Raw genomic sequence first — 24927 nt, 5'->3', positions numbered from 1 at the left:
TGATATTTTACCAAGATTCTGGAGCAGCTTATGGACACTTGATTAGAAATGTAGTTTTTTAAATGCTTGTATTCCACATACATTCCACCAAAAACCTGTCTACATGTCCAGCATTTTCTAAAGAGACCCTTACCATTGTTCTGATGAGATGCCAGAAACACACAGAAGAGGGACAGATGACAACATAAGTATTTTGTGGAAATTACGGTAGCCTGGAAAATAAATTTTAAGTATTTAAATAAACCAAATGTACACTTCCTGTATTTTAAAAATAGACATAAAAACTCTCCATAGGAAACTTGGCAAAAAAAGACCTTAAGAAAGGGGTAAGAATGGAAAAGTAAGGATAGCTTACAGAAAGCTATCTGGATACTAAGGAGTTAAGGCCATAACTTTATCAGAATCGAAGCAGGGACACAGCATGGATTCATTTCACAAGAATGAAAGGGAAGACTACACGGCAACATGGAAAATGAGAATAATATATAAGGAAATGAAAGAAGCAGCAAAGCATTTTCATTGAACTGCAGGATCATAACCTTGCATATCTCCTAGCAGGCAATCACCATGACAAAAATGATGACAGAATTATACGGAGGTTGTAAAGGACCTCTGGAAGTCATCTCATTCAACCCCCAAGAAGAAAACAAAATAAGAGAACACAGAAAGTACAACAAACCCCTGGAAATAACTGGTGGGTGGGTGGGCAAGGGATGGAAGAGACAACAGAATACAAAGCAGGGCAAGTATAGGATGAGGAAATGGACAAACATGTTGATAGTGATAACTGTATCAAAAAGAATGTCATGGGATAAAAGCCAATCCAGAACAGATTTCTGGTTAACATCTAAACAGTAAGTCATTCAAGTGGAAACAGAACAAGAAGCTTTCAATGCAGTTACAATAAATTGTCTAAATAGTTTCATCATATTCCCCAAAAACATTATGATGTACAGAGAACAAGGCTAGATTCACTTCACAAGATGAAATGCTGCTTTAATTTATCATTTATCATAAGACAATTCATAAACATTCCAGCCAACTTTCAAAGGTACTGTGTGGAAGACTTGGTGCTAACAGGACTTTTGTGCTGTATTTTGAGAAAGAGAGGAAAAGATGCAAAACAATCATAAAATCATAACAAAATTTTATTCCACTTTCCCGATCTTCAGTCAAGTGCATGTCCTAGACATTAGGCATTAATCATATGCTGGTAAAGCAAACAGTTCTGGTTTGAAATCCTCCATGGAGTTCAGTAGTAGTGTTGCCTCCTTTTTAAGATCTGGATTTAAGTTTTCATCTGGAATCATAACCACTTGCATTCCTGCTGCCAGGGCTCCTTTGACTCCAAGTGGTGAATCTTCAAACACAAGACACTGAGAAACAAGGAGGTGAGGGGAAAAAAATAAAGAATAATGTTACTATGAACTTTTAATCTTCTGTTTCAAAAGAGGGAATGATCCCTAATAAAAATTAGTAGGAAAGCTATATTCAACTCCTGGTTTAGAAATCCCTAATGAGAACAAGGGCAAACCTCTCAATTAGAACATCTGCATGGTAATTAACCTCAAATTCATTTCAATTCAAAAAAACATCAACACGCATACTTAAATCCCAGCAACTGGTTATCCAGATGTTCCTAAGTGATTTGTTTTATAGGGATGGGTTTAAGCACAAGCTTAAAGTAAAGTTAAGCAAGTGCTTAAATACCTTTATAAGCAGGCAATTTTAACTCTTCAAGATCAACTTTACAGCCTACACAATGGCAAAAGCAGTGCTTTCACTTAGAGCTGTGGCATTTCCTACACACACAAGAGGGGGAGGACTATACCAGCTATGTCAGTAGTAAGACTTTGGATGAGTGGAGAGTAAGCAGAAGTTACTTGTCAGAAAAGTGCTGTTGAATTCATGCTCTATTTGCTTAATTCTTCCAAAGCAACAGTGAGAAAGCAATTACAGTGGAAGGTTACTTTTAGAGAAGAGACAGTTTAGGCAGGTAAAATTTCCATGACTTAAAATAGTCACAATCACTCAAGATCACAGTTTGGAAGCAAAGATGTTAAAAATAATCAAGACATTATTTACACAAATTTTGAAATTTAACATCAGAATACTGAAGAATAAATATACAGCAAGTGATCTAGCCTGAACTTTTATATAAGAAAAGATAGTGCTTCTGGAGTTCATTCCAGAATGTATATAATGAAGCACCTGTTCCTGATATTACCCAGTCTAAGTTTGAATTTTTGGTCATGGACAAAGCAAAGCAACCTTTGGCATCCAAACCATCTGAAAAATTCTGACCTACACTGACATGTGATTTCTAACATTTCCGCAATTCAGACTACATTCATTATCAATATTATTAGCACTGCTACTATTACTAATACTAAAATTACTGCCCCAAGTAATTTCAATGCAACATCAATGTTGGGATGGTTAGCGCAATTTTCCCCACACCCTTCAGACAGTGCAACTCTGCCTTATCACAAATTTCTCTGTCATGCATTAAGCCCTTCTGTACATTCATTATCGATCTACCAAATCCCTTCCTACATATCCAGGATGGATCGTCTTATCCTTTTCTTCACAACTCAATAAACTGTGGCAACTAACACCAAACAGGTAAAAGTAATGATCTGTGAAACTTAGTTTAACTTTTGACTGAAATATGACACACTGGGAGAACATACAAAAGCACACTGCATCTTTTAGGGTCTCGCACACAACTATTTCACCAGGGAAGATTAAGGATGCGCAACATTTTTCTATTCTGGCTGTGCTCTAAGAGAACCAAGTTGAAACCTGCAAAAAACTTAATAAAGTTCCAAGAAAAGATTTTTGCAAGTGTTATTAAATGTCTGTGCTATATACACCCACCTATCAGAAACTTTGGAAGAAGGGATGAACTCTTTCTTTCTGCTTTATTTTCTTTCTAAAATATTGATTCTTGCAAGTCAACATGCAAGCAACCACTTGGAGTCTACTAAGAGAAAGTAAAAGGTGCTCTCTACCTTGCATGTAATAAAGTGAAACTTAATTAGTGATTTTTAGTGAGCCAATGGAATCACACCAATCTCATTTCCTTTATACAATCACTGAATTCCAGTTTTGAACAATGTGTTATTTTCAAATGTTGATCATTATCACTATTACTAATTACAAATATGTAACTAGTTGATCCTGCAAAGCTTGGAACAATTGCTATTAGGAAGGACGCATGGTTCTGCCAATTTTTTTCTGAACAGTACCTTAGCTTGTGACCCTAAGCACTGTGAGGACTCTGAGGGCAGTAAATTAAAAATCCTGACAGGCTTTGCCTTTTGAAGAGTAAGCTTAAATGTTGCACAGAAGAGCATTATCAAAGCCTTTCAGAAACCTTTTCTAATCCAGCCCATACAAAGAAATGTACTTCACTGCTCTGCCTTGAAAGACCTAATTGACTTCCATGATGTCACTAAGCTTACTGTACTAGAGGAGCGGATGATTATGGAAGGCAATATGCATAATGAAAAGCTTAACTAATTCCCTGAAACTAGAAGCAATTAAAACTCTTGATTACCAAAGAAGCCAGGCAAATGACCCACAATTACAGTGGGTTTAATGTTACAGGAAATAAGTGTACTAGGTCTTCCTCCAGTCTTTCCTGCTACTGACACTTATTGTCAACAGCGCTGCAACATTTTTAATGGATGACAAAAGGTTTACAGAGGTTCACATCCAAAATGAATTTGTTAACTTTGCTGCAGAGATGTTGTAACAGAGATGTTATAACAGAGATGTTATAAACTGCTCACTGTCCCGGCCCACCCACATACTAAATTTAGAGGTAAGAAAGCAGCCAAGTTCTTCCCCATTTTGCGTAAGTATTGCAACATCAGCATCACTCCAACTGAGAGAGACAGATGAGATTTATACAGACTTCAGCTGAGAGTCTGGCTGCTTCTCTGCATTATTTCTAGAACTTGTGTCATTGATCAATACTACTGCTATGAGATCTCTCAAAAGGTCATATTAATATAGGACAGTTTTCATTTTAGAATGAACTAGATGTTTAAAAAAGTAAAGTAGTAAAGCATACTGATTTATTTTTCACTCTATGAATCTTGAAAAATGAATGATTTAACCAAAGGAAGAAATAATAAAATCACTTCAGCACCTCATATCCTCATCTTCCTACATGGAATTTAAGAATATAACAAAAGACTGTTAGTTGGGTCCTTGGTATGTACGTAAATAAAGCCCCCTCCAACCTATATACTGTATATGTCTGAATGGAATATTTACATAACTAACAGGAATATCCATAAGTGATATTGCTATTAGTGATAACCAAGAAGTATGGAAGAATAAAAAATTAAAATCAGTTTTGAAATTAAGAGTTTGCAAAACCTGTGAAGATAATATATATTCACAGGGAGTGCTTATTCAACAAATATTCTTCACCACATATGACACTACTGTATCAGCTCTACAACAGAATGAAGGATGAGACTAAAGATGGCTTAATTTATGCACATAGAAATCTGCAAATTAAACACTACCATCTATTGTTCTACAAAGAAAGAATGAAAAGAGAATTTTCATAATCTTTAAAATGCGTAAATACAGCCTCAAATTCTTTCATATTGTATTAGAAAAATCTGTTTGCTGATTCTGGTCTGGTTAGGCCTTTAATCTCAGTGAAAACATTTGCAGGCACTGGGACTACACCATGCAGTATAGCACTCTGTCTTTGAACCAGAGTCTTACCAGTAAAAGTACCAAGCATTTCATTTGCTTTGATAAAAAGTGTAAGAAGAAAAAAAATTGAGTATTTGTTAACTCCTTCCTTTTCTTACCTAAATATTTTCTTTTAATATATTTTAATTTTTACATTGTATACCTCATGTGCTCCATGGAAAACAGCTACTATGGAATTAATAATAAATTATTAAATGTATAGTAATAATAAATAATTATAATAAATTATAATAAATAAAATACTATTACATGTAATATATTTATATTTATTATATATTTTATATTATTTATAATATATTAAACATAATATTAATAATAGTAATAAAAGGTTTACTTTTTTTTCCTGCTATTACTGTAACATGTACCTTGTGGTCTGTTCAAACTGAAGCCAACACGGTTAAATCTTTCCTCAGGGAAAATATACTTAAAAAACTTCAGTCCTATTGAATCCTATTGAATTTTTACAATGTAAAAATTAAAATATATTAAAAGAAATTTAAAATATATTAAAACTATCCTGCCTTCTGAGGAACTACTGACACGTTCACCCTCCCACCAGACATAAAACCCCATTTCAAAATCAGTGCATGTACAGACTCTGACTTTTTTTTTTAAAGAAAAAAAAAAAGAAAAGAAAAAAACCAAAGGAAAAGATCAAAAGTAATTCTGGGGACAAAAGTGGTTAAAACCAAAATAATACTAATTAATTTTATCTTCCCTCTTGCTGAATGAAAGCAAAAAGGGAAAACAACAGAATTTTGAGGTTTCCAATCACAGTTTCAAAAAGGGCTGGTAAGAACTCTGAGAGGTTATCTCGATGTTCATTCTCCAACTTCTGAACAAAACCAGTCTCCTTCTGTGCTTGGTGAGAAGAGACAATAGACATTTATTGTATCTTCTGTCCTCAAATGACACAGAAACATCTGACATCAGAATATGACATACTATGTTTGGGGCTTCTTATGGATTGCATATTACACTTCTGTAATGTCTTTAGCATTAATATTTCTCCATGATCAACTGATCAAAAGCGTGACATGTTATTGGTAAAATTTGCACTCTGGAAACATTTGGTAACCTTAAACATTAATTAATGTATACGTGCACAACCGAGTCTTAACATTTAAGGCCTAATTCAAATTCCATCATCTCACTAAAAAACTCCCCATTGATTTCCATGGCTTCAAAGTGAGACCCAAGACATGCTGCAGGAAGAAATCCATCCAGTACAGCCAGCTCACACTGATTTCAGAACAACACTGCTCATCTTTGCAAACCAGAAGGTGATCAGGCCTTTCGTTTCTACAGGTAACTTGTTAACTGTTCACTTTCAAACATGTTTTTACCTTCCTAATTGTGAGAAACTAGCTCATACTCTGTGGTCATAATTCAAAACTAAGTAGTATCTAAGAAATAAATTATCAGCCTGAAAGAGATGACTGCTGCAATCACGGGTTTCGTTCTGCTAAAATTGTATCTCTTGTTCCTTGCTGACTCAATTTTTTCAAATTTTCAAAATAATTCCACTACTGACCAACTGTGTTACTAGTGTGAGTGACCCAGAAATTTAAAAAAACCCATAATATAATTCAGAATACAACACAGACCCACCTATATCCCTTATAACATGTCAAAATGCTGAAAAGATGCTGTTCTATCATTTATGGGAGGTGATGGAAATTCACAAAAAGAGAGAGAAAATAACTTCACTAATATGTCGCAACACAGTGGCTTGGCTATTTTTTAGGTAACTTGTGGGAGGTTTTTTCCTACGCTTTGATATACAAAGTATCTAAGAACAAGGGGAAAATGTATTTCTGGGTGACCCATATACCACCCGTTACTTAAATGTTATTGAATAAATGCATTTTAAGCAGCTACAGTATTTGCAATTCTGGCCTCCCACTATGTTAACTCTCTGAAGAATTAACAAAAAACAATAATGAAATAACTTGATTAATGTTTCTCTCCTGATCTTTGGACTTACACTCTTTCCAGAAATAGGGAAAAGTCTCAGTAGCAGTAACAAATTAGACTTAATTTTAAGGACGTATGTCAGTTTGACTAGCCAGGCATAACAGAATCATATTAAATATGCTGTTTAAGAAAGTCATGCAGCTTTCAGCCCACAACTTAGTTCCATTAAGGAAAATGAAGAGTAACCCAAGATGTTTTTAAATGCTGTAACAAATGAAAAAACAAGCTGAAAACTTGTAATCAAATGAATTATGCATCAGAGTATCCAGAATACTAACTACTAGTCACTGTTCTTTATTATTCAATGATTCATGTTAAGAACTGTTTGGAAATTTACGCACATATACTTTTTAATTCAGATTTTTATTAACTTTCTACTACGAGTATGTTGCAGAGCACTACAAGAATCAAATTATTTACCAGAAGACTTGTAAGATAAAACCAAAAATCATTAGCATAATTATAAAAAAAAAAAGAAAAAAAAGGAAGTGTGTTACAGCTACACATAATTAGATCACTCTGCGTTTGCAGCTCTTGCATAAATACCACTTTACACTTCATTCCACACCAGAAGCTACTCTCTCACAAATCAGTTGACAGGATGTTATCTTAAGGTGGGCCAGAAGGAGTAAAACAGTTTGGATGGGGAAGAAGGGAAATTTCAAGTTTCTTGCTTGTTTTCAGGACTCAATCAAGTGAAAGAAAAGTGCTTCTGTGAGTGACAGTCGGACCCAGACACAGCGGCTCTGTGAGGCGGGGAGAAGGTCACATTTACATGCGGGGTTACTCTGATCATTCCGGATGGCTGGAGCACTCTTTTCACAGAGGGCTGTGTGTTTAGATGACAGCACACTGGGAACTTTGTATGGCAACTTGTGTTACAGGCCTCAAGAAATTCCCAGGCGTTTCTGAAACAGTGTCCAATTATCCTGGCAGCAGAAATCTAACTAAATCAACTGCAGCTTGGATTAGCCATAGAGGAGTATTGTTCTTTTTATGGAGAACACAAGGCAAATACTCAAGATCCCCTCTGCTGAGGCTACTCATAGTGTGCAACATGCTGGGTTTTTATGCCACTTGTCTCTAAAAGTGGCCTAAAAAGGAATTTTGTGCAATGAAATAGTTCATTTGTGCTGCCTTCCACACAGAAGTAAGTACCTTTAGTAAAACCCCTGACTTTCTTGACCTGTAACACATAACAATTCAAGTAACTGCAACTTGCATACAGAGCTCAGAACCATAGGATTATTTACACTAGAAGGTATCCCTGGAGAGCATTTAGCAAACACCTCTACCCAACACATGCCCAGCTCAGGGCCTTGACCAGATGAGCTCTGAGGATCTTTGAGGATGCAGACACTACATACCTCCTGGGCAACCTGTTCCCATATTTCACCACCTCTACGGTGAAAAAGGGTTTTCCAAGCATCTATCAGGAGTTTCTCGTGTTCCAGCATGTCTCTGTTGCCTACTGCATGATCATTCTGCACCTTGGAGAACAGGCTGTCCCCATCTCATGAGCAAACACATCAGAGAGGTGAACCAAGTACATCCAAAGGAGAAGCTGTTTTGATGAATACAAATCTCAAGTCTGAAAATGAAACTGGAAGTAGGTATCAAAAGTATTTCCTGAATAAATGTAATGACCTTTTCGCCACAGGGAACGTCTATGAAGCTTGAGGTACAGCACAGCAGGCTGACAATGGCAGGTACCCTGCCTGTTTGTGTAACGGGACACCACTACCGCTTCCCTATAACCAGCTCAGCAGGTGCTGCACAAGGCAGCTGAACCTCATACAGCAATTCAATTTTTTCAAGTGGCATAATTTTTTTTGGAATAGTTTATTTTTGTTCTGCAATCTCTCCTTGACCTGTGTTATTTTCCCATAGAAAGACCAGCCCACACACTGAAATGCACCTTAACCTGAACTAAACATTAACTTAATTATTGTATAATCTTTGGCAGAAGTGTTAATAATAACCCATATATGCTTCAGACAAAGTAATTTGCTAATTTCTTCAGTAAAGAAAGAAAGGGTGAGAAGAGACATTCACCTTTAAACAGGTTTTCATTGGGAGTGAAAAGAAGTCACGGAAAGGTCTTTTTTCTCTATTCAGTACAAGCTTCTCATTGAACTGTACACGACATGGTGTCAACAGTCTGGAGTGACTTGGTGAGATGTTCCTGTGTTACACTTTTAACTCTTCATAATCAGGAAGAAAAGCGGTTTTCTTTCAAAATTCAAACAGCTGAAAGTTATCTTTTAGAGAATATTTAAGATGAATTGCATGAAGCTCCAACCACAAAGCCACAAACTAGCACCTTTAAGTAAAAGAAACAAAATTACCAAAATTGTAGTTTTCAACTACAGGAAAAAAATACCTTAAAAATGGCAATTCTCTAGCCTCAATATAGATTTTCTAAGACAAAGGTAGACAATAAAGTACAAAAGGAAGCTGGAAAAAATATTAACACCTAATTCGTTGAATTTGGGTAAATACCTGAGCTGAATCTTAAAGACGTTCTGTTGGAAATTTGCTCTTCTGTTGGAAATTAACTCATCAAACTTTTAAAAGCAAAAAAATAAACCATTTTTTATGACATTGCTTGGAAGAATAACTTAATAGTCCTGACCACAAAAGACATGAGAATTAAAAGCTGTCTTTACTCCAGCACAAATGAAAATCAAGAACAACTAAAATCTTTAAAAAAATTTTAGTTATCTTGGAGAGTTGCACCTCATAAGAGGGTTAAAGAAGTGGAAGAGCCAAAGAAGAAGAATAAAATTAAGATAATTAGCACTAGGAAGAAAAATTAAAATCTGAAATAAATACACAGTTTTGGAAAAGTATATAATCTAACATCATAAAGAGATATAAAACTGTAAAGCTTCAGATTTCGAAACATAATAGTATGAAGGTTTGACTCTGGGTCATTTCAGGGGACATCTGCTGAAGCAGCAGCACTTCAATGTTTTCTTTCGAACCCACTGATATTCAAAGTACTATTTCCACCAAAATATGAGCTTGTAAAATAGCAATAGTATTAACAACAATTGTTACAAAATCAGTCTGTTACATCTATGCAAGGATAATATATACTTCAATTTAATGTATTTCCATCATATGCCATTCAATTCCATGTATATGTCTAAGACAAAATCAAAAGTGACCAAATGAGAAAATTTTCTTCTAATCAAGCTCCTAACCTGCTCCTAGGAGGTGTCAAAAGTAGCTGAGCCAAACAATGGTTTGCTGCCAATAAAATGTTGTTTCTTCCTTCGCTTTCCCTAATCTCCTGTTAACCCGTGTATGCTTCCATCAGTGTCCTAGTGATGGGTGTTGTGTTTGTGTACCCTACTGTGAATCAACTCTGTACCTTAAAAGAAAACTGTTCTCCTATTAGGCTCATAAACTGGAAAACCACCATGTAACAGCTGGGAGTGAACAGGAAGACTGAAGAGGATTTAAAATTCTTTTTTTGGGCAGTGTTTAAATCATAGAGGCCTTCATCCCTTCAAACTACAGTCTTATTCATAGCATGCTTTACATTTGCCTAAAGTAGATAGTATGTGTAAAACCCACAAAATGGCTGTGCAAAGTTTTGCAGAACCTGCTCTTTCAACACAAGCCCAACTGTGGGCATGGGATTATGGTTATGAATGGCAATTCCAGAAGTTACTCTGCCATAGCAATCTAAAAATATCACATCTGAAACGAAATGCTTCATTACATTGATAATCAGATCTATTTAAGTAACTCCCCTCATGATTTCAAAAGATGACTTTTCAGCCTCTTAGTTGGCAAATCTGCTTTGATTGTGCAGGCAAAGAGAACTCAGAACTCAGAATTTCTTAAAACATTTTCTCTACCTAAGAAAGTATTTCTGTGTGCTAAATACAGTATTTCTAAAGAATGTGAAATCTACTACCAAAAGTAACAGAATTAATAATAAACACCATATTTCTACATATACTATGGATGATATATACCTTTTTGAACTATTTATGAGAAATAATTATTCAATGGAAAGCACTCTCCTAACCCTGAATGAGGCATTAACTTTAAGTGCACAGCAAGATCTACTAGATCAATACAATTATTATTGGTTAAAAAAATACATATTAAGAATAAGAGAAAACTTAGAAAATGTCAAAATAATTTTTTAAGAGTTCAGTAGAGAAGTAATCTCTTTGACATTAATTTCTAGCTTGTTTTTATCAGCTTGCTTTATTTTAGAGAAGCAATAATTATCTAGGTATTTCAAGCTATGAAAACTGCAAGACGGAAAGCCAATGAATATCAAACAGTTCTATGTGAATCAGTCATTAAAACAGACTACTGCTCTAAAAAAAAATTATTTCCACTGTAAACTCACAAGTTCAAATATTTCTATAAATATGAAAATTAGTACACACTTTAAAAGACTTCACATGTAGAAAGTTATTTAAGTCTTAATGTCCTGTTGCAATATATTTCAAAACACTTCTGTCAAAATTCCCCTAATATCATCTAGCTATTTAAAATATTGCATGGTAGCATTTTGATTTTAAATGTATTGATGACCCACAGTTATCAAGCTGTGACTATTTTTCTATTAGACTAGCTCTACCCTGTAAAAGAAAGGTATTAGTCTCCTCAGCCAAAGGCCATCAGTTCTTATTTTGACTCAAGCATGCTTACAGGCAGAATAATAGCTCATTTTCAGTGAAAGGCAATAAAGGGTATAAGATTTAAGCAAACATTTCAGAGTAAACAATGAACAAAAATAGAAAAACACGCTTATTTAACTCTGTGCATGTATGCATGTGTATAAACACATGGTGTGTATATACGGTCTCTACACAGACAGTCACTTTCTCTGTGGCCTAAGGCTTATTCAGCTTAACATATTAGATTAGTAACTAAGACAGTTACGCAGTGGTTTAACATTAACATGAATTTGGGAATACCAGCCGTGGTATCAGCAACCACTAACTATGCTCGTCACACAACTTCTGCCATGGTTAACTTCTTCCAGGTACTCAGTTCCTCAAAGAAACTGGTTTATATTATCTGGGTTCTCACCCGTTCTTTTGTAATATAATTTTTATTTTAAAACCCTCTCATCTGTATATTTCAATCAGAAATAATGTCCAGATGTCAACAGGGTATAAAGCTGACAGATGGCAAAGCAATTTAAAAGGAAAACTACCACCTATCTGCCTGTAAATCGACCTCTCACGGGCTCAAAACACTGCAACAGGCCATATGCTTAAGTGAAAACTACTTGCTCATCCAACACAATAATGATTTTATATTAGAAGTAAGAATCACCACTTACCTAAAGAATACACTGATCTGGAGTATCCTGCATTTGCTGACCTTCAACAGTTTGAGCGAGTCTTTGGAAGAGGGATGAGGGTTGATTTCTCATTTAAGCTGAACACACGCATTTCTCTGTGACTGTTGGAATTGTTACTCTAAAGCTTGCTGCCATATTACTGTGCTGCTCTTTTATGGATTGCAGATGCCCGCACATAATATACATACACACTCACACAGAAAATAAGTAAATGCTATATAAATCTCATACAGACTCATAGACACACAGGATCTCACGATGACTTGAGGTTGGAAGGGACCTCTGGAGGTCACCTAGTCCACCTGCCTGCTCAAGCAGAGACATCAGTTGCCCTGGACCATGTTCAGACAGTATCTCCAAGGGGGATGACTCCACAACCTCTCTGGGCAACCTGTGTTAGTGCTCAGTCACCCTCACGGTAAAAAAAATGTTTCCTAATGCTCAGGGAAAACCTCCTGTGTTTTAGTTTGAGTCCACTGCCTCTGGTCCTGTCAATGAGCACCACTGTAAAAGAGCCTGGCCCCATCCTCTTTGCATTCTCCCTTCAGGTATTTACATACATTAAGATCCCCCTGAGCCTTCTCTTCTCCAAGCTAAACAGTCCCACCTCGCTCAGCTTTTCCTCATCGAAGAGGTGCTCTAGTCCCTTCATCATCTCTGTGCACCCTTGCTGGATTCCCTCCAGAAGCTCCATATGTGTATTGTAGTGGGTAGCTCAGAACTGGACACCGGACTCCAGGTATAGCCTCACCAGTGCTGAGTAGAGGGGCCCGATAAACCCCCCTCAACCTCCTAGCAAGGCTCCTCATCATCAGCTGCCTTTGCTGCAATGGCATATTGCTGGCTCATGGTCAACTTACTATCCACCAGCCATCAAAACTGTATTTTTTTTCTGAGAGTATGAAATCAATTTGCTCTTCTTTCCTTTTCAAAAGTGTGCAGCCACACTCACTGGGTGCAGAGACAGATGGCACTGTAATGGAACTTCTAAATTTAAAGGTCTGAATGACAAATGTGCAAAAAATACAGACAAAACATATTGCTAAGTGACCATTAGAGAACCTATGATGAGAATATAAAGCACTCCATTAGGAAGTCTCTCAGTCACTCCGATACTGATATGAACACATTTCTTCACAGTTAAGTCAAAGGCAAACTGCCTTCTCTACAAATGCTTGCAGTCAACTTACAAACAAGCACCTCAATGAGTTAACATGCTTATAATGCAGACTTATTTTGGGAAAAAAACTAAGTTGTCTCTGCCTAAGCACAGGCCACCACTCTTTTATTCTTTTAAACATCAGATGATGTGTATTCATCTATTAGTAAGACTACCATGGTATACTGCAAACAGTGATTTTACATTACTCTAACCATCACAACACATGACCTGAAAGAAACCCGTCTAATAGAGCAACATGATCAGTTCAGAAATAGATGCTGCCACAGATATTGCCAAGAATCTGGATAAATTGACAGGCAGTTGAGTGCTACGGGCAGCATTTTGCTGATAACTTGGAAGCTTCGGCTCCCAGTGTGTAAGGATTCCCTGGGGAAACCAGACTGCAGCAGGTATGTCAAGGTGACAAAATATCACTGCCACACAATCCACTGAAAGGTATGTTCTAGCTACCAGGTAAAATATGCTGGACTACAAAAAAACCAATAGAAAGTAGGACAGGTTGTCAGGTGAAGAAGCAAAAGAGAATCTCAAATACCACCATGATGCAGTATACAGGAAATATCTCAACTAATTTTTTCCCCATTTGTTCTGATTAGAAAAGATGTTTAGTGTTTTCTCTCTATTATGTTTAAAAACTTGCTAATTTATTTCAACTGCTGCTAGTGAAATATGGGCAAGATTCATTACTGAATAGAGAAAATGTATGAATCAGATAGCAAATATGTCTAAAGAGTAAGGACTGAAATTTCTCATCCATAAAGAAAGATTGTTTTGGGGATTTATGTTCTGGGTTTGCAGGTCTTGAAGGTGTAGCTAAACACATCTGCTTCATCCTATGTGTAAGTTCTAGTCTTAGCAAGGAAAACAATGTGAGAGAAGAAACTAAAACTTCTATTTTCTCTATTGACCCTGCATCTGCAGATAAAACACTTCAGTAATTCCAAGCCTTAGAGAGCAATCTTCTCATTGACAATTTAATGAGCAGTTCTATGGAGTAACAAGAGATAATGGGTTAAAACCAGAAAGAAACAATTACTCTATATAGAACTACTGTTGTTATAATCTCAACCAGATCAATTTTTAACTTTGTTACCAAAAGAAAAAGGAAGAAAACCTTACAAAATCAAGTGACAGTTGTCATTTTGAACTTCTTCAGATTACCAGCATCTTGCATCTAGATGGAAAGCAAAGGCGTTTCACAACACACTAAATGCTTTTCTCAATCAGATGTTCTCGTGCTCAGCAGTGGCAGTTCTGCAGGCTGCAAGCCAAGGTTCTTCACTCCCACATGATCTCCTACTTCCCTATCAACTAAAAATGTTTTTCCTCCCTGCTTTGGGTGCCTTCCTAACTACCTTCCTTGGAGAAAAGGAGCACTGCCCAAGTAGAGAGTTTTCAATCTTTCCTTCGGAATCTTCTGTGCTTACAAAATATCACGTTACTAGTAAGTTCAAAGAGCATCTATGGAGCTTTAGCAGTTAACATTGCCAACTATGTTTACACAGATATCCACACACATTCGTGTATGCAACAGAAGTGCTCCTCTTTGCACACATGAAGTCACACAGCAGGAGCAACGAGGGCAGGTGGGGGAGCCTGAATCACACCACAGCAGCCATCAGCCTACTAAAAGCTCACCCCTCATGGGGCTGAAGGCCCAGGGGTGGGGGAGCCCCAGCAGCCCCGTGAGGGCAGTGGCAGCCCCTGGCCCAGCCACTCTTGTGCCACCGGTGCCCCTGGGGCAGGGCCAGACGCACCAGCGGGAGAGGGCCCATGGGTCGGGGTGCCCCCTGGGAATGGGGACAGAAGGGGCTGGTGGGGTGTGAGCAGGGGCCTGTCCGTCCACGTGGCTGGTTGTGCCTGCACCACCCAGCACAGCCTGTTCTGTCTCCTCTAACTGAACTGTGGTTTTGATGGTTTTCCTGGGTGAGGGCTTACCACTGTGCATGCGAATGTGAGAAGAGGTCTCAGTGCAGCCTTGCCACGGCGCCAGGGGTCTCACAGGCCCACAGTGCAGCACCTGCGGCAAAGGTGGGTGTGCAAGTGGGCATACAGGCACTAGTGAAGAGCACGCTGGACTAGCTGGTAAGTAGGTGAAGTGGCCTGGGAGCCGGGCGCATCTCTGTGGGCGAGTGCACAGGCAGCACTGGCTCTTGGGGGGAGAGGGTAGGCATAGGGTAACCCTGGCTGGCTGCTTCAGAGACCACGCTGTCTAGGGCTGCCCGAGAGACCCATCTGTGTGTGTGTGACAGACTCTCTGTGGGAGGCGATGGAGCACAGGGATCCAGGACCACTGGATGGGCTGTGCCTAAGCCATCCACTCTGTGGGTGTGAGTGAGAGGAACGGGAAGCGAGAAGGATCTGCACTGAGGGCTAAAGCAGGGCTGTGGCTTTGGGGGCTTGTGCCATCAGGTGCCAACAATCAGGAGGAATGGTATATGGGGCCAGCAGAGTGCCTTAATCCAGCTGCTGGAGGGATCTTCACTGCATATACGTATATGTTTTGCACTAACAGACTTTCATCTTGATCAGTCAGAGGGGAGAACTGGATGAGGCTGGTTCTCTCTGGGCTTGTGTGAGTGCTCAGCGTTTCTGCTGTGCTGTTCTGTGGGGCTGGCCTGGTTACACCTGCACATGCATCTTGTATACCCTGTCTGTGCTCATGTGACTACTGGAAATCTGTTCCCAGCCTCACTACTGGCTGGATTTGGGGTCATGGAGCTGCAGCAGCCTGCTGCTATTTGGCTCCTGGATTCAACGCATTTGTGATATACAAACGCATATATACTTTAAAACCTGTACTGCATATATCTCTATACAGATATATAACTCTATATATACAGATATAAAACTGCATACATTTATATAGCTAACATTGAATGCAATAAAATGTCAAGAATAGTAACTCAGGAAAGGCTAGGAAGAAAATGGCGACTTGCACAGTACTCTGTCAGGACTGAACCAAACCCCAAGGATGATGGGGATTTGGCAGGAATTAAACTGTTTTTAAATTCAATATAAAAGTATCACCAGCACAGCATCAAACGTATTTTGGGAAGGTATTGATAAACCAAAGTTAGTAGTCTTAAATTCTACATCATCTTGTATTTCACTTTCATTAAATGTTCAATCTAATTCAAACATATGCAATGACACTTTGCCTGTCTGAATGACATCTTACTAGAAAATGCAGTGGGTGAGCTCCTTGCTAAACTTCCTAACAGATTTAGCAAAATAAGTAGTAATTCATATCCCACACTTCCATGTGACATTGCTGATACATACTAAGGTATCTCCAACATGATCAAATTAACTTATCTGACACAATACAGTATACCACTGATATTTGCGTCCGGTTCCCTATTCTTTTCTCCAGTTGCTTCCATTCCAGAAACTCTTGCTGAATCTGAAGGTGGCACATGGGAAAAACCAAGACAGATTTTTGTTTTATTCATCCTAGTGTCTTCCTGTATTCTACTAAAAATCAATTTTTAAGCAACCAACAAATAATTTTCCACTTTTTAAATTAATCAGGACATTAATGGGCAAGCCCTAAATTTATGATAGTGCTTCCCAAGCCTTTTATCAAAATATATCCTAGTCAATTGTTATTGCAGTTGGAATATAGGGCAGATTTGTCTCACATGTCTGTGCAGGAAAGTGACAAAACAGATTAATCCACAAGATCAACAAAGCTGTAGGTTTCAAAACATAGATTTAAGTTCTCTAAAATTCATAAGCTTATTGGTACTAGCAAAAGCTTATGAAGTCAACAGAAAGTTTGGCACTGCATTGTCTGCACCATCAACGTGTACACTTGTTGCAGAACCATGGCATTTTTAACTTTTTGCCAATTAAGGTGATTTTTGTTTATTCTCTCAAACACACACACACACAAACTGTCCAGGAGACTCATAAATAAAGGCATTTGCAAATAAAATGAGAGCCACAGTCAACTGGAATAGTACTGAGCCCTTTGCTGTATTTATAAAGGAATGCAAAAAGGCGGTTGTTTTTTTTTCCATTTTTGTCAGGCAACACAAGCTTTTAATATCTGCAGTCATTCAGACCTTCGATTGAGATTTATTAATCTATCAAACAAAAGCAATTTTACAACATATACAACTGCAGTTCATTTCAGAACATTTATTGCTCTGTAAACAGAAAATCCAGATTCTCTTTAAACAATGTGGCCCTGTTCTTGAAGCAAGAAGGAAGGCACGGTAGAGAAAGAAATCCTAAGTGAAACAGAAAGAAGTATTCATGAACTTATTTACACTAAGATATAAAAAGCATAAAGGTAGAAATTAAATCAGATTTCGACAGTGACTACCTCTATTGAAAAAAAAAATAAATGTTTGGTGCCTGTTAACGTATATCAAACAAAACAGGAGCACAGAAATAAGAAACAGTTTAAATTAAAGGTGGTCATAATACTGAAAGGAGGATGGCCTCTACCCAGAAGATGATGTAGAACACTCCCCACATTTGGGCTATACCGATGAGAGGGGAAGGGGCAACAGAATAGGGCCACAGCTCCACGTTTACTTTGTGTATTTTGTGCTATGCAACTCCCCAGCCATGAGTTAAAGCTAAAAGTACTTCAGGTTTCTGTATCCTCTTCAAATCTTTAAACACAGAACAAAATGACAACTCCAAGGAAATCTAAATAATTGTGCAAGAGTATATGACTCATAAATGAAGTTAGTAGCATCTGGTCAGCAAAAACTTGACTATGAAATTCTGTTACTATTTAGTATCATAATTCTCAAATACCCAAGGATTATGTTTGAAAAGTTCATTAGTCATTAAAATTAGGAAAGAAGAAAACAGAAGGATGATGATAAAACTTCCAGAAGTCCAGCAGAGGGCCACCAAGATGGCTGGGGTTGTAGCACCTTGCCTTATGAGGAAATGCTGAAGGACAGCTTGGCTTGTTCAGCCCAGAGAAGACTTCAGGAGAGACAAAGAGCAGCTGCCCAGTATCTCTGAGGACATTACTAAAAGGATGGAGACAGCCTCTTTACCAAGGTGTGTAGTATGAACATGAGTCCCAAACTGATACATGTATGACCATGTATGACCCTTGTCCTAAACTGAAATAGGAGAGGTTCTGTCTAACTAGATATAAGAGTGGGGGGATGGAAAACAAAAAAAAAATCACAGTATGAATTAAGAACTTGGAAATGTTGCCCAGAGAAGCTGCATGGTTTCCACCCTCAGAGGCTTTTAACGGACTGGACAAGCCTGGAGCAACTTGGTCTGAATTTAGTATTGAGCTACTCTCAGAAGGTTGGATCAGTTACTTTGCAAGGTTCATTCCAACCAGAATAACTCTACAGAAAAGTGAAAACAAAGCATTCCTCTGCTTCAGTTTTCAATCCCTCAAAGCATTAAGAATAATTTCTAGAACACTAACAGTATGCTGCGTATTGACCTTTTGTACCTACTGCATCTTAGCGCAATTATTAACTAAAAGCAGCCCTGCCTCCCAGGCCAAAGGGAAATACATTCTTTCTCATACAATCTACTTCCTGGCACCTCTGCAATACAAAGCAAAATCATCAGATATCTGAACAACTGAAAGATCTGTCCTACTATAAGCTAATATGATTCTATGATAACATAATCAATACTGACTTTAGACACTTTTTGATCTCTCAGTCTACGTCCAGACTATGAGGATGTCCCATTTCCTGAGTCAGAGGGTAGGGAAAGTAGGTAGAATAAGGTGATGTTCCCAGAGGGGAACAAACGGGGCAAGACTCGTCCAGCACAACTGAAGCAGAAAATATGGGAGAAGATACGATACTGTAGATGCTACAGTAGAAACTGGGAAACCAGGAAGAGATCAAACAGCTCTGAGAGAAGTTTAGAAAGGAAAGGTTTTATTAGGAGACTGAAACAGAAGGACTAAGATACCTACTTGAATATTGACACCTGAACTGGTTATCTCCCTTTATGGAGAGAAACGTGTGATCCCAGGGAACAAGTTACTGCTGTCGGGGAATAGGGCCTAATCTGTTAGCCTGACAGAGAGGGGAGGCAGCCACAGCTCTGTGCCCCCCAGTCCAAACAGTAGCGAGGCTGAGCATGCATTCTGAGCAGGCACACACACACAAACACATACATAAATATACATACATATAGAGAGAGAGAGATACATAGCTAGCCACAGAGATCAATGCAGTTACACTTGGCACTCACATGAATCCATGGGCTCATTTAGCTGGCTCTTCACTAGCGCTCACACACTTGCCTGCACTCCATCCAGCCCCTGTGACCCGCCGCACCACGCTGGGTGCTGGCGCTTGGTGGCACCCAGCCACTGGCACCGCGGGTACATGGGCCTCCATCCTGGGTCTGACTCCAGATGCAGGCCACACACAGACACACAGAACAGACACCCTTCAGCCAGGAGAAGAGTTGAACTGGAATGTGATAAGACAGGACAGACTGTGCTGGTCAGGAGCAGGGCATGGCCAGACAAGCATGTCACCTATTCACACACATCCAGCCCTTTTTATGACCTTATCCCCCTATTTCCCTGTAATAAATCCTGAACAATCCCAAAATGCTCTTCCCCTGCAGCCCATATGGTGTGCCATGCCCCAGGCAGCATCTCCTCTCAGTCCAAAAGTGCATTCAGCATTGATTCACCTTGATGGGTCTCATAGCTGGATGATTCACCTTGATGGCTCCCATGGGAGAGTCCTGGGAGGGCCCAGAAAGGCTGCCCCTCCCCAAGCCCTTAACCTGGGCCCCGTCTGCCTTCGGGACCCTGCTCCCCTGGCCTTGTGGGGATGGGCCCCCGATGGCTCCTGTGGTGGGCCTGGGAGCAGCCGGCGGGGTGTGATTTGGCACCCCCCACTTGCCACCGCCTCTCTGAGCTCTTCACGGGTGTGCAGATGAGATTTTATCACACAACCTAACAGCTGCATCCTGTGGTGGATCTTCCTTATGATCTATCCAATTCTATGCAAGTTTATGCATCACATACTGCTTGATTCCTGACATGCAAGACCAGGAATCCAAGTAGTTTGTTTCATAGGTCTTTATAACTAGGGCCTGACATGCCCTACACTACGCTAAATATAGAAATCAATAGGAGAAAAAGAGATTCTCAAATCAGACATCCTGGTTTTTCTTTCTTCTTGATGCTACTATTATTCCAATGTTCAGTCTGATCCTAAAGCAATACAGCACAGCATGTCACAAGCATTATTATGTCTTCATACTGCCGAGTAACTGAAATCCTGTTATTAAAATACAGCATTCTGTGATGGATTTCTTCATCCTTGGACTGATATTGAGCCTGAAGCTCTTTACTAGTAATCACTTTACACAAAGCCAGATCACATACTCAACTGAGACAGAGAAGCTAAGGACTCAATTCACAGATTTTTAAAAATGGTGTGAAAGCTGGTGAGACTGAATTGTTCCTGCAAAGAATGGATATATTTCAAAATTTCTGATAGAAACTACAACAAATGCCTTTTCAGAATAATCAACTTACGGAATGTGTTATTCATCCTTCATTAACACTGTATTAGTCAAACAAAATCAGTTTCCAGAAACATCAGCAAAACAAGAAGTTATTCCACTGAATATTAATAATCTTAAAGAAATCTAAGGCTGTCATGTACTAACACCACAGCTGTAAAGAAGAGCTGTAAATAGTAAGATACCAGTAAAACAGTCTTCCACCAGCCTACTCAAAGTAAACCATCATCTTTCAAGCACGCTTGCTCTTCAACCGATTGCTAAGATGATAAGAAAAAAAATCAAGTGACAGAAGAAACAATAATAAATTGAACAATTGCTTTAGAATTACTAGTTAATGCAAGACAGAATAGAAGATGAAACTCTGACATCAATGTTTCTAAAAAACCCCTCTATTTGAGAGACATACCAAAGCACACATTCGCAGCTGAGTTCTATCCACTAGCTTCATGAGGTTTTAAATTTAGACATGTAGCATCTTAAATGCTTGAAGAGTTTTTGCTGTAATGTTAGCCCTGTCACATCATCTACCAATCCTCTTGAGACACAATGCTTAGCCTCAGAAAAGTAAATGCTTTTACTATCTCTGTATATACATCATTAACTTATCTACTGTTTCCTCACTCTTTGCCTACATTCCCTAAAAAATGCTTCGGAAAGTGTTAAGGACAAATGGGCTACTGCAAACTATTAAGCCTTCCTAACATATAATGAAGCTATATAGATTACTTAATGCAGTCACAAATTCAAGTTTTCATTTTCATCTTCAAGGCCTTATATTATCTTACCCACAATTACTATATGTCTTGCTTTTATTTCCTTCTACTCCCTAGAAATCTTCTATCTTTTCACTTAATTGTGTTACCTCTTTCTCCCACTTTCAGCTGTATGTTTTACATCATGCTGACCTCTGTGCCTTGTACAATCTTCATGGCTACGCTCCTCATCCTTCTTCAGCAGTACCTTTAAAAATACACTTTTTCAGGAATCATTGGTACATTCTTTTCTTCCTGCCCTTCTTACTGCTGAGCTATTAACTGAAATTTGCCTTGCTTAAACCATTTTGCTCCTTGCTAGACCAGGGCAGCGGGGAATACATCTGAAAGCTCATGCAGAGCTGGCTGATTCACCACCTAATTTTATCAGAAATTACCTCTGTTAACTCTTTAACTCTGAGGCAAACTGAGGGACAACACTTGCTTGTCATCTAAAATAGGAATTTGGAACCTTGTTCATGAAAAACCCCAGAACATTCATTACGTAAATGCCAATTAGTGCAAGGTGTGTGTGTGTGACTAGCTTCCACAAGCTACATCTGTACTTCTTACAGTCTTAGAAGTTTATATATATTTCATAGTGCTCTAACAGTTGTCCAGAGCAGGCTCCATGCTTATCATCCATCATACATGGATTTGACACTTTTTTTTCTCCTCAGGGTTTAATGTACACTGAAATATAAATGTGGTATACACAGTAAGCAGCCATGGCACACAAACATAAGGAAACTCGGGGCCATTCCCAGGTCTAGTAATGGTCATAGTATGGCAGAGTCATAGCATTATTCCTGACTCATGGAACATCTGACTGCAGGACTTCCAGCTTTCCAAACTTCAAACACCTGCTCTACACAATGTAACTTTTCATGGCGGTTGTCATATGACCATTGTACTAGTTATTACTATAATTAGAAGACACTATCTTCTGAGGAAAAAACTAAAATAATTGCAAACACTTTTTGCTGAAGTTTAAGGGAAAAAAGTTCTCAATAAAAATTCTCTGCTTGAAAAGTTAAAAACTCATGACTGAATTCATAGCTAATCTTAAAACTGCAAATGCATTCTACCTAAGATACGTGATCATTCTTTGTAGAATAAAGGTTCTGTTGCACTTATCTTGGGATAACTGCATTATTGAAAGTGGAACACAGTAAAGTAAGTTATGTACTATTATATTTTTTTCCATGGAACTTTTTCTGTGTCAGTAATATACTGAGTCTGTAATAACTTCAAAGCTCAGGGCAATTGGCTGCAACCTCTAATGCTTCCACTCTAGTTTGAAGCTGCAGGATGTAATAATATGTTCTGGAGACAGCAGCTGAATGGATCACTGTGACCAGGTATCTGGTCAGGAGAAAGAGGACAATTTCCTAATGGAGGAAAACATGTTCTGTAACAGAAGATATTTTCAGTAATGGATGAAATCTCATCAGCTAGTCTTGGCTAGTCAGCAAGACCCTGAGGCTTTGAAGCAACTAAACTATGAAGTGAAGGAGTTACATTTAAAAACCATTTCTCATTATCATGCCACTATTTTAGAAAGTAGTTGTAGATGCATTTTAAAAGAATTCTGGTGTTATTCAGGGAATTATTGACTAGTAATCCTTACTTCTACACTTGGTATAATCTGCTGATGACAAAGTTATGTAGGTTAGCTGGGATAAGAAACACCTGTAAGAAACTTGGGAGTGACAGACTTGGGGAGTCTGCTGGGCAGTCAAGCATCAAATGAAATAAAATGGTGAAGAAATGTAAGCAATTAGCTTAATGTAACCCATTAGTTGGAAAAAAAATAAATGTACATCTTGTAGCATTCAGCTTAAGGACTAGACACCACTGTAGACAGCTCAGTGAAAACTCAGAGCTTGGGTGATATTTTATATATTCCTATACAATGTTGGAATACTCATCTGGAGTACTCCAGGTACTGTATGCCACAGTCACTATTCCATGTTGAAATATTTTTGATAGGAAGGGTCTGAAGAAATGCAATCAGTATGCTTATGAAGAAAAAAAAAATCAAAAGCCAAGCATGCACCACTACTCCCCACTCCTCAAAAAAATTCCCAAACAACCCTTTCAGGATGGTGAGAGTCTGAACAGACTGTAAAGTGTTTTACTTATGGAGCAAAAAATAAAAAGGGAAGTTATGAGTAGTATTTAAAATACTGAGTGGCAGATCAATTACTTCTTATCTTTCCCACTCATAACATAAAAAACAAAAGCTGACATTCAAAGAAGTTACAAGGTGAGAAATTCAGAACACTTGCAAAAAGTTTACAGAACTCATTGTCCCACATAGTCATCAGAATCAAGAAAAAAACAAATACTGTGAAAAGCTTACTAAAGCCTTCAATTACTTGACATGGAAGCAACAGAATTTAAGTGGATAAACTAACCCCCTCTAGCTAAAAGGTGATTATTAGCCTCTGGTATTAGTTGTCATCAGTGATGGAACCAAATAAGATGGACACTGCATCTGAGCATCAACAACAATTTATTCAGTATTATTTAGACAAAAATGAAAAGCTTTCTTTGATGGAATAGGACAACAACATTTTTATCACTAGTTGGAATTGTTTTCTATTTTAAATCAGAATTGCTTCAGTCTTACTGAAGCTTAACTTGAACCATTTCCTTCTTGGCTTTGAATCACGCTATTATTCTAAGATAAAGAGACGCTGGAATGGAAATGTTAAGCATCCTTTTTTTAACAGATAAAGCTGTCACTTCTTCAGCTCTTGTGTGTGCTACAAGGTCTTTTATCTTTACACCACCAGTCTATCACAATAATAATAAAAAAAATAATTCTCAAACATTGCTTTATGGAGTATACTTTGTAATTGTCTTGTAGAGTGCACTTATTTTGTGATACAGCAATCAGCCTGAGCAAAATGCTTTGCCCTGTTTAGACTATAAATAATTTGTCAGTGTTAATTGATGGTCCTGTATGTAGGTTTTCTGCAACCATGCCAGAAAAACTCCTACAAATTCTTTACCACACAACAGAATAAGCAGAACCGTACCACAAATAGCAGGTCTCTGAAAATTACCTAAAACCACATCTCCACAATCAGAAAGAAACGAACAAAAAACCCCAAAACACACATAAAAAAAGCAGCAAACAAATGAATTCTGTCGTGTGTGTCGTGTGTCCCCCCCCCCCCCCAGCCTTAGTGCACTGAAACAATACATAGTTGACTGTAGTCTTTCAAACGTTTCTGGAGGTCTCCCCATGACAATAATTTATAAAGAAGAAACCAAAAAATACTGCTAACAATGCAATTCCTTGTAATGCAATTCCTTGTTTCAGTCTTGATTCTTTGTCCTGAAACTGTTGAAAAGCATTGTTACAACAAGCTCTGGGGTGATTAGAAAGGTAACTTGAGATACAGAGAGAA

At 38.2% G+C, this 24927-nt stretch overlaps 1 protein-coding gene across 1 annotated transcript in view; it reads right to left on the bottom strand.

Moving 5' to 3' along the window:
• Positions 1-970: 970 nt before the first annotated feature.
• Positions 971-24927, bottom strand: part of PUDP (pseudouridine 5'-phosphatase) — a 75331-nt gene continuing 51374 nt past the window's right edge. The window contains exon 4 of the mRNA XM_056329951.1: positions 971-1376. Coding sequence (XP_056185926.1) covers positions 1200-1376 — 177 coding nt within the window. The 3' untranslated portion in view covers positions 971-1199. The remainder of the gene's footprint in view (positions 1377-24927) is intronic.

The sequence above is a fragment of the Falco biarmicus genome, chromosome 2 (assembly GCF_023638135.1).
Source record: "Falco biarmicus isolate bFalBia1 chromosome 2, bFalBia1.pri, whole genome shotgun sequence".
Lineage (NCBI taxonomy): Eukaryota > Metazoa > Chordata > Aves > Falconiformes > Falconidae > Falco > Falco biarmicus.
This window is presented reverse-complemented; position numbering and strand designations above follow the sequence as displayed.